The sequence below is a fragment of the Garra rufa genome, chromosome 10 (assembly GCF_049309525.1).
Source record: "Garra rufa chromosome 10, GarRuf1.0, whole genome shotgun sequence".
Classification (NCBI taxonomy): domain Eukaryota; kingdom Metazoa; phylum Chordata; class Actinopteri; order Cypriniformes; family Cyprinidae; genus Garra; species Garra rufa.
This window is the reverse complement of record NC_133370.1, coordinates 46,333,187-46,344,060: the sequence shown is the minus strand read 5'-3', so window position 1 is coordinate 46,344,060 and position 10,874 is coordinate 46,333,187. Positions and strand designations below refer to the sequence as shown.

At 32.6% G+C, this 10,874-nt stretch overlaps 1 protein-coding gene across 1 annotated transcript in view; it reads left to right on the top strand.

Annotated features, from left to right (window-relative positions):
- The window catches only part of LOC141343617 (uncharacterized), a 16,572-nt gene extending 5,940 nt beyond the window's left edge, over positions 1-10,632 (top strand). The window contains exons 7-16 of the mRNA XM_073848197.1: positions 2,914-2,954; positions 3,088-3,126; positions 3,423-3,555; positions 4,148-4,307; positions 4,498-4,621; positions 7,271-7,305; positions 7,619-7,682; positions 7,774-7,808; positions 7,895-7,958; positions 10,560-10,632. Coding sequence (XP_073704298.1) covers positions 2,914-2,954; positions 3,088-3,126; positions 3,423-3,555; positions 4,148-4,307; positions 4,498-4,621; positions 7,271-7,305; positions 7,619-7,682; positions 7,774-7,808; positions 7,895-7,958; positions 10,560-10,632 — 768 coding nt within the window. The remainder of the gene's footprint in view (positions 1-2,913; positions 2,955-3,087; positions 3,127-3,422; positions 3,556-4,147; positions 4,308-4,497; positions 4,622-7,270; positions 7,306-7,618; positions 7,683-7,773; positions 7,809-7,894; positions 7,959-10,559) is intronic.
- The last annotated feature ends 242 nt before the right edge of the window (positions 10,633-10,874 follow it).

Here is a 10,874-nt window from a genome sequence, read left to right as displayed (position 1 = left end):
CATCACTTGAGGATGCAAGCATACCTCCCCCCGAATTTCCAGATTTTGATCTTTCTGTGCCAGAATCTGCAGACGCTAATGGCATAAATCTGGCGGCTCTGGATTTAGAGGCCACTGAATTTCCAGGGTTCGATTCATTGCCTCCACCACCAGTGCTAAATGAAGACAATGGGCTGGATTTACAATGGGCTGGTCTAAAGAACACTGAAGAGCCTTCTGAAGAGATGAGAAATGTTGGGATCCTGACATCTACTACAGAATCAGTGGCCTCTGATCTGAGAATGAATGGACCACTTATGAGCAGTGAACACCAACTTCCATTGGAAACAATGTAAATGCATGCGTTTAATTTATGGGATGTTACTGAAATAGCTATCTAAACAGTTTGACTTTAAGGCTTAAACTTGCATCCTCAATATTGTTCTGCAGTTTTCATTATGAAGAGATCAAGACTAATCAGACTTGTTGCCAACAAATTTTTTATTTTTTTTTTCATAGTTCTTCTCAGGAAGGGCATTTACATCAAACCTTTGATAATGTTTATGAGGATGTGGAAACCAGGCCCAGGTTTTATTTTTCTCAAAGCTCTTATAAGTATAAAGGAGCTCCTAAAAGTAAGCATTATTCTAGCAATACTGTTTCATTTACAGAAAATGAATGGTTTGTAGAAAATGTGATTTATGCGATTTCTCTTTCAGATCCATATGCTGATAGCGGCCATGAGGTGAGTGATTATCTCCCGTAATTGGCATTTATTAAGTTATTAAACTACAGATATAGTTCATTTTGCAATATTTAATGTATAGTATCATTTACAGATTAATATTATGTTGTATATACAAGTATGTGCCAAAAAATTTGAATATCGAGGGAAAGTCCTTTTATTTCAATAATTTGTTTCAAAAAGTGAAACTTGTATGGTGTATTAGTTCACAACACACAAAGTGAAATATTTCAAGCCTTTATTTGTTTCAATTTTAATGATTATGGATTAAAGACAACAACAAAAAAACAAATGCTGTATTTCACAAAATTAGAATATTTCATGTGACCAATAAAAAAAGGATCTTAAACACATGTTGGCCTTCTGAAAGTGTGTTAATGTACTGTATTATGTCCTCAGTACTTTGTTGGGCCTCCTTTTGCACTAATTCCAGCATCAAGGCGGCGTGGCATGGAGGCGATCAGCCTTTGACACATTTGAGGTGTTAAGGAGCCCAAGTTGCTTTGATATTGGCCTTCAGCTCGTCTGCATTTCGGGGTCTCAGTACCCTCATCTTCCTTTTGACAATACCCCATAGATTTCCAATGGGGTTTAAGTCAGGCGAGTTTGCCAGCCAATCAAGTACAGTTACTCCATGGCTATTAAACCAGGTACTGGTAGTTTTGGCTTTGTGGGCAGGTGCGAAATCCTACTGGAAAATAAAATCATCATCTCCAAAAAGCTTGTTGGCAGCAGGAAGCATGAAGTGCTCTAAATTTTCCTGGTAGACAGCTGCGTTGACTGTGGACTTGATAAAAGTCAATGGACCCACAGCAGCAGATGACATGCTCCCCAAACCATCACTGACTGGAAACTTCACACTGGACTCGAAGCAGCTTGACTTTTGTGCCTCTCTGGTCTTCCTCCAGACTCTGGGACCTTAATTTCCAAATGAAATGCAAAATTAGCTTTCATCTGAAAACAGAACCTGGGACCACTGAGCAACAGACCAGTACTTTTTCTCCTTAGCCCAGCACAGACGCTTCTGATGTAGTTTTTGGTTCAGGAGTGGCTTGATGCATAATCAAGCATTTTGGAGATGATGATTTTATTTTCCAGCAGGATTTGGCACCTGCCCACAAAGCCAAAACTACCAGTACCTGGTTTAATAGCCATGGAGTAACTGTACTTGATTGGCCGGCAAACTGGCCTGACTTAAACCCCATTGGAAATCTATGGGGTATTGTCAAAAGGAAGATGAGGGAACAGAGACCCCGCAATGCAGACAAGCCAATATCAAAGCAACTTGGGCTCCATAACACCTCAACTGTGTCAAAGGCTGATCGCCGCCTTGATGCTGGTATTAGTGCAAAAGGAGGCCCAACAAAGTACTGAGGACATAATACAGTACATTAACACACATTTCAGAAGGCCAACATGTGTTTAAGATCATTTTTTAAATTGCTCACATGAAATATTCCAATTTTGTGAAATATTGGATTTTTTTTTTTTTTTTTTTTTTGGCTTTAATCCATAATCATCAAAATTGAAACAAATAAAGGCTTGAAATATTTTACTTCGTGTGCAGTGAACTAATTTAACATACAAGTTTTACTTTTTGAAACAAATTATTGAAATGGACTTTCCCTTGATATTCTATTGTTTTTGGCACATACCTGTATTATGTAATAGTCCTTTATGATACCATGTGTGCTGGAAAAAAAGCTTTATTTTAACTACATTTTAGTTTTTCTGAGCAAAAAAATAAAATATTATACATTTTTCCCTAATTTATAGAAAACGCCCATTAAAATTTCATTTGGTGTAACAGTCTTGTCAGGCATTTTTACAACAAAAATCAATTTATGACATACTAAAAGGCAAATAATTTTCACCCCAAATGCTAATTTGTTGTAATTCTAAATTTTTTAAAATTTGCCTGTTTGTCAGTAAGAATTTTTTACTAATTTAAAACACAATAAAATTGAAGATGCTCCCTTATTCTTTTATATATTTTAATATGTACAAGTCAGAATAAGAATGTTGTTTGAATGTTTACATAAATATTGTGTTACACTGAATTTTGAAATTTATTTATTCTCCAAAAACTTATTTGAAACCTTAAACGTAGACACTTTACTTGCATTTAATGTGTAAAATTCCTTTGTGGACATTTTAACGTCTTTGACCCTTATTTATTTGTTTGACAGAAAGAAGAAATCTGGAGGAACATATGGCATGTCACTCACTGGTTTGTCAGTGTTTTTTAACTCTAATCTTGTCTAAAAACTGAATGCAATTTGTTTTCAGATGCAGTCCATTGTTTAAGTAAAGAGTAAATATACATTTTATTAACTTTTTTGTGTTTTTCTTACAATTTGAAGGTCTCATGCAGCTGAAGATCAAAATGGCCACCATGATCGGTATTATAATATCCGTTTTGTTACAATATCTCAGTATATCTTTATAATTTCCAGCTTGTTGCAAATGTTCTTTTAGTAAAAGATATGCATTTAAAAAAATAAATAAACATACAATAAAATACATCTTGAGATTTATCCTTACATGGCCTGTAACATATCTAAATGTTTAATTGCGCATAAAAAAAGGACAAATCTTATTTGCCAGTGTGTGTATATATATATATATATATATATATATATATATATTCAAAAGAAAGATCGAAGCTGACCTGCAAAAAACTATATGATTCTTTCAGAAAGAAGCAGCTGTGCCCTGATCATCATGAGGATAAAGAGCAGAAGAAGAAAGAAAAGCAGCGTCTGGAGAAAGAGAAGAAAGAACAGAAAGAGAAGGATAAAAAGAGAAACGAGATGCACAAGAAGTTTAAAGTGAATTGAAGTGCATGAATACTATGGTTGTCAGCATACATATACACTACCAGTCAAAAGTTGGACAAACTTGACTTAATATTTGACAAAAAAACTACTTTGAGTTTTTAGATCATGAATAACATTAATTATAAAAAAAAAAAACATTTTTATTTTATTTTCAACTACAAATCATGCCAAGGAATGATTCTCAGTTAGTTTTTGAAATTAAGAATGTTTTTTTTTCCATGGGAAAAAATTTGTAACTTTGTTTTTTCTTAAAAGCAATCTGAGAATCATTCCTTGGCACAAATTGTATTTGAAAATAAAATAATTTGTATTTAAAAATTTACTTAAATTATTTAAAATATATATTGTATTTTTTTTTTTTTTAAACTAATTAATATTTGACTAAAAAATAGTTTTAAATCATGAAAAACATTTAAGTCAAGTGTGTCCAAACTTTTGACTGGTACTGTATTTTCAAACTGTTTAGCTTTTATTTTAAAGAATATGACGGTTCACTTTTCCAGATGCCACTCGCTCTGTTAAGTAAATGTCACTGCATTAACTTTTAGGCAGGTCTTGATGTATTTCTCATATTTCTCAATAGATCACTGGCCTGGAAGAGCCTATGTATCACGCCAGAGTGCTGGCAGACAGCAAACTCCGGAAATACGACCTGCCTGTCAAAAGTGGGGATCTCATTAGCATCATCCGAACAGTCAACTGCCCCAAGGGCAAATGGCTCGCCAGAGACCGCAACAACAAATGTGAGACGCTTTAGAAAATCCCTTAGTCGTGCAGAAACTGTTTCTATGTTCTTTTCTCTCACTACTCTTTAGGATTAATTAAAACTGGCCACTGTTGTCCAACAACAACTCGATTTATTTGACTTCACCGTAGAAAATCTCTTGCATTGGTCTGTATCATGTCTCACTGATTCTGGTTTTGCGTTTATAGATGGGTACATATCTGTGATGAATGTGGAGCTGAACATAAAGGAGATGCTTGAGCTGGGAAAAAAGGTGTCACAGGCTGCCGGACGAGGCCACACCGATGGAGATAACCTTAGTGTCAGCAGCAGGTAAAGAACAAAATGAACCAACAATGGACAATATATTCATAGCTAAAAAAACATGCATTATATACATTAACTACCAAGTTAGACCATAGATTGGCTACTACTACACTGCAAAAAATGCTTTTCTTACTTAGATTTTTTTGTCTTGTTTCCAGCCAAAATATCTACAAATTCTTAAATCAAGAAGGATTTTCTAGACGAGTAAAAATTATTTTCTTGTTTTCAGAAAAAAACAAGCCAAAATTAAGTTATTTTTTCTTAAAACAAGCAAAATCTGCCAATGGAGTAAGAAAAAAAAATCTTATTTCAAACAGAAAACAAGATTATTTTTCTTACCCCATTGGCAGATTATTTTGCTTGTTTCAAGCAAAAACACACTTAATTTTGACTTGTTTTTTTTTCTGAAAAACGTCTAGAAAGTCCTTCTTGATTTAAGAATTTTTAGATATTTTGGCTGGAAACAAGACAAAAAATCTTAGTAAGAAAAGCATTTTTTGCAGTGTAATGGTTGTGATATATCATATCATTTTTTATAATGGGTGCAGAACACTATATAGGGTCTCCATAGGAACCCATTTAAATAGCTTCAATACCTTCAAATAGCAATAGCTTCATGTCATTTACACACTCATTAAACTATGAGGAGTGAGGCACAGACAAATGACGGTCATTGCAAAGTAATGGAGCTATGTGCTTTTTAAAAACATTTTAATAGGTTTAACATTAGATTAACAGCTGGGAATATAAACTACGAGAAACACTGGAGACCGGAAATGCAAAGCAGGCATGACTTCTGCATTCAGGAAAAACGTCTATAGTTAATTTATGTAAGTGAGGATAGCAAAGTAGAGTGAACTGTGATATTTATATTCAAAAAATACTACCAGTAAAACTGATAAAACATGGGGAACCAAAATTATATTTGAAACTTTGACCTGACAATGTTTTGTTAAACATTGCAAAAAATAATTCTCTTACATTTTTTTTTTTTGTCTCGTTTCCAGCCAAAATATCTAAAAATGCTTAAATTAAAAAGGATTTTCTTGACGAGTAAAAATTGAGTTCTCCCAAAGGTAGTAAATGTTATAAACGAAAATAAACTACATAACGTTATGTTGTCTAATACACGCAGCGATTGTATTTATCTCATCTGCGTAATGAGAATCATTCATAAATCTGCTGCTGTCAGCAAAAAGTAGTACTGAGGTCTTCTTGCGGGTTTCCACCAAAATAAATATCAACATTCATAAATGTTAGTATTGTAATTTAGCTGTACTGTAAAATAAAATAAAGACAAAAATAATAACAATCATTACAACAGCTCTATTAATAGATTTATTATAACATTCTGCTTTGTAAGGTCGCATTTATTTGGACATTAGAAACACATGCCTGATTCAAGAAGGGGGTCTTAAAAATGGCTATTATTTGAATATTAATAAATATTATTTTACTAACTTATTAATTTTAAGTTAAATTGTGCTTTGTTGGTAGGCTCTAATGTCTACTAGAATGTTAACAATGTTCAGTGTTAAGTAAATATGTTCAAATTGTTGTTTTGCACTGCAAAAAATGCTTTTCTTACTTAGATTTTTTTGTCTTGTTTCCAGCCGAAATATCTAAAAATTCTTGAATCAGGAAGGATTTTCTAGACAAGTAAAATGAATCTTGTTTTTAGTAAAAACAAGTCAAAATTAGGTGAGTTTTTGCTTAAAACAAGCAAAATAATCTGCCAATGGGGTAAGAAAAATAATCTAGTTGTCTGCTTGAAATAAGATTTTTTTTCTTACCCCATTGGCAGATTATTTTGCTTGTTTTAAGCAAAAACTCACTTAATTTTGACTTTTTACTAAAAACAAGATAATTTTTACTTGTCTAGAAAATCCTTCCTGATTCATGATTTTTTTTTAGATATTTTGGCTGGAAACAAGACAAAAAAATCTAAGTAAGAAAAGCATTTGCAGTGTGTAATTGATTTATTTTATAATTTTATATATTTTTTTGAACTGTAAAAGCACATTTTAGCTATTTAATTTATGCAATGGTGAAAAAAAAGACAAAATACATAGGGAGGGGAAAAACATGGAAAAACATGTTCTGTAATCGGCCTTCAGCCCAGTGTTTAATTTTGTTTGGCTTCGGCCAAGAATTTTCATTTCAGTGCATCCCCACTTAGTATCAAAGTTATCTGACACAATTTAACTCTGAGTTCTTGTCATATTTTATTACCATTTTCTAAATTGTAGCAAATAAACTGTGATAATGTGAAAAATGAAGTTGTCTTAATAGTTTTTTGTTGTTTTACGGTATCGTCTTTGATTCTTAACTTAATGGATAATTATTATATTGACTAAAAAAATGCCAGCATCCCAACAAAATTTAATGTCCACAGAATGTTGCTTCCTAAACCTGAAGTATTATCTATTACATCTCATGATAAAAGGGAAAGCTACATCCAAGTAACATCCAGTAATGTCCTCTATAGTCAATAACTCAATAACTATTTGACAAAATAATAGGCAATGCACTGCTGTAATCCATAATATCTTAAACAATTTGGCTTCTATATCATACAGAATTTGCAATGTACATCATGCAGAAATGCACAATGATGACATGTTGGTCTAACTTTCAAATGGTTTGATTTTGCAGGTCATCTCATCAGAATCCTGTGCTTACAAGTAGCTGTAAGTTTTATTTTTTCCCCTCTTTATACCATCAAGGGCAATAATATTGGCGCCCCTGCACTTAAATACACTATTTTAGGATTTTCTCTTAAATTAATATTTAGCAGATTCTTTTCTTTGTTCAGCTGCACGCCGCAGTCATAAATATGTGGATTTCAAAAGATGCATTAACTTCAGTTTCTGAAAGAAACTGTGGAGTATTTTGGAAAAAGGGTGCCAATATTTTGGGCCACAATTATAAATGTTCTTATGCATGTCAATACATGATCAAAAATGTCAATGTAGTGCTTTTTTTTCTGTTCTATACATCCAGTCACTGATGACAGTGAGGAATGGACGTATGAAGATGACACGTTGTCACTATCTGTTGAAAATTTGTAAGCTTGATTTTTGTTTAATAAAACACAGATTTGTGTCTGAATTGTACACGGATCTCTAGAGCTGTACATCTCGTTTTTCACTTTCTAGGAGTCAGATCAAAGCTGTCTCTATGCCTGAGATGTGTATGTATGCATTTTTACTTTCTCAGTGTTAAGTATTTATTATGTGCTTTGTTGTAGATTAATCCTGGTTTCCTCTTTCTCCTCAGTTGATAGCAACTCTTCTGCTCATCATCCTTTCAATGACTGGAGCATTGAAGATGTTCAGACACAGTGAGTAGTTTGAAACTACAGATAAACGCACATATTTGAGTATTTGAAGATGATTCAAAGAAATATTGTGTAGTAACAAAGACCAGTATATTCCCCTACACCATGCACTGCTTCCAGACAAAATATCAAACGATTCTTAAAACAAGGACGATTTTCAAGACAAGTAAATTATTTTAGAACAAGCTAAATAATCTGCCAGTGGGGTAGGCAAAAAAATCTTATTGCAAACAAAAAACAAGATTATTTTTCTTACCCCATTGGCAGATTATTTTGCTTGTTTCAAGCAAAAACAGAGCCTGTGTTGCATTTATTAATATAGTTCACTTTTGGATTTTAATGGCAAAGTGGCTATATATAAATATAAATATTTATATATATATAAATGTTTTTTTTTTTTATGAAGTTAATTCAGAAATGTTTGGAACATTTTATGTTTGTCAAATTCAACCTTAAGTAATGACCAAGCGGCCAGCGGCAATGAGTTGAGCATGTTTGATCAATTTAGCCTTCTCAAATCAACACGACTTGCCTAAAATAAAATCTATAGACAAAAAATACTTGATGCATTTCACAATATTAATTTAAACATCAAACCTAGATAAATGTGGCTGTTAGATGCATATTCAAGAGTTTGTGCAGAGAGTGGAAGCTAAAGCGCACTTTTCAGGACATGGAAGCGCCAGCACGATCACTTGCGTTTTGTTTTTTTATTATTAATAGTGGAAACCTAATACACCATTTTTGCTTTTAAAGGTAAGAGTAATATATCATTTGGAACTGCAAAATGTCTACTTTTATTTGTGTGTATTTCCAATATCAACGAAACATTGTGCTTTTGTAAAATAGCTAAAGAAAACAAACATGCGCTTTCTGCCGTCTCTGTCTTGATAAGCGCTTTACAAAAATGATCAGAACCTCAGCAAATATTTGCCTCACAGGCATGATAAATATATCCATAGAATGCTTTAAATTACAACTTTAAAACTAATTCATGTAATAAAATCATGTTATATTGCGTAAAGTTAATGTGACAATTCCAGCTACTCAACCCACAAAAAAGGAAAAAAAAAGTCTGTGGCATCCAACCTGTTTTCAAATTTAACATGAAATACAGCAATAAAAACGCAGGCTTTAACTCTGTTAACTAGCTGATTTATGAGAAAAATAAAGCAATGTTGACAAAGTTATAGGCTTGTTGGCTTTTCTGAGGTAGGCTAAATGTTGTTACTTTTATGACTTATTCAAGTTTTATTGTTGTTTTTTTTGTTTTGTTCACGTTTATTTCGTACTGCAAATATTAAAGAGGAAAAGATCACTGATGCACATGCCGCTTAACCCCTTAACTCTCACCGCTTGGCACTCTTTTTTCCGTTGTCCTTTTTTTCTATCAAATGTTTTAGTAACCATCATAAATTATTAGAAGCTCAAGAATCATCATGTGAAAACCATTTTGAAATCGGACATTGCTTTACCATGGAAATGGTACTTTAAAATCGTTTGGCGGTCTCCTCCCCCTTAGCGGTGTCATATTACAAAATGCATTACGGTCTTTTAGAATCACAACTTTTTACAATCTTGTCAAAAAACATCATTGGAAAGGTCTGAGTCTCAGGATTGCATATTTGGTGGTTATTTTGTGATTGATTAAACATTTTCTGAAAAATTTAGACTTTTGTGACAGAAAAATGGAGAAAAGAATATATATGGCATTTGGATGGCAGTGGCACCCGGTGGCTGTTTGTGGTATAACGCCCTAAACAAACTTTCACAGGAACCTTAATTTTTTTCATATCAACTTCAAATTTGGAACATAACTTATTTACATGTGAGGCTTTAATTTGATATCAAATTTAGGATAAAACCTGTTATGTAAAATATGTATTTTATAGAAAATATATAAATTGTACAGTGCATTTTGTTTACAGTAAATTTAAACTTTCAGAATTTGTTGATACTTTTTCAACTTCTGCAATAAACTGCTGATTGTCGTCTTTAAAAAGAGACCAACCTTAGATCTGTATTCCAAAGTGTTCATGAATTACAACAATTGAAGTTTGCCTATTTTTAAAAATGGGGGGCGACAGTTAAGGGGTTAATATTCTGATGCGAATATAGTTATCTCACTACAAATTAAAGACCGTAAAACACATTGTTTATTCTATTATAAAATTGACATTTGTTATAGGCTGACCGAAAAAATGAATGGAATTGAAAACGTTAATTATTATTTTAAGCGTTTATACATAAATAAAACAGATTGTGAATACTCGCGTTATGTACTTAAGTAAAATTAACAAGTTAACCAAGTCGGCAATTTTTTTTGCATATGGGCCTGGGGCTGACTTGCTTCGCCATTTGGATTTAATCAATCATGATATCTTGTAATTTTATAATCAAAATTAAAATAGAATTGTTTGACATCCCTAATATTTCATCTCGTTCAATAACATTTATACTATAACTATAAAACTCCCAATTTATAATCTCCATTCTAATAATCATGAAATAATCAAGTTTTACATCATTTAAAGAATCAGAGACAGCAAAGACTGCATTGTGTTATTAATGCCTCCTCTTTAACTATTTCTTTGTTCACGACAGAGAGGCAGAAAACTTCCAGTTTGCAGAGGTTGATCTTCTGCCTCCTCCAGCACTTTATGCTGACTCTCTGTGAGCCTGTGGTATGTTTCACTATATGCTTTGATGTTTGTGAAATCTGTAGTATATTCATTTCAACCACTGCACTGCAAAAAATGCTTTTCTTACTTAGATTTTTTGTCTTGTTTCCAGCCAAAATATCTAAAAGATCTTGAATCAGGAAGGATTTTCTAGACAAGTAAAAATTATCTTGTTTTTAGTAAAAACAAGTCAAAATGAAGTGAGTTTTTGCTTAAAACAAGCAAAATAATCTGCCAA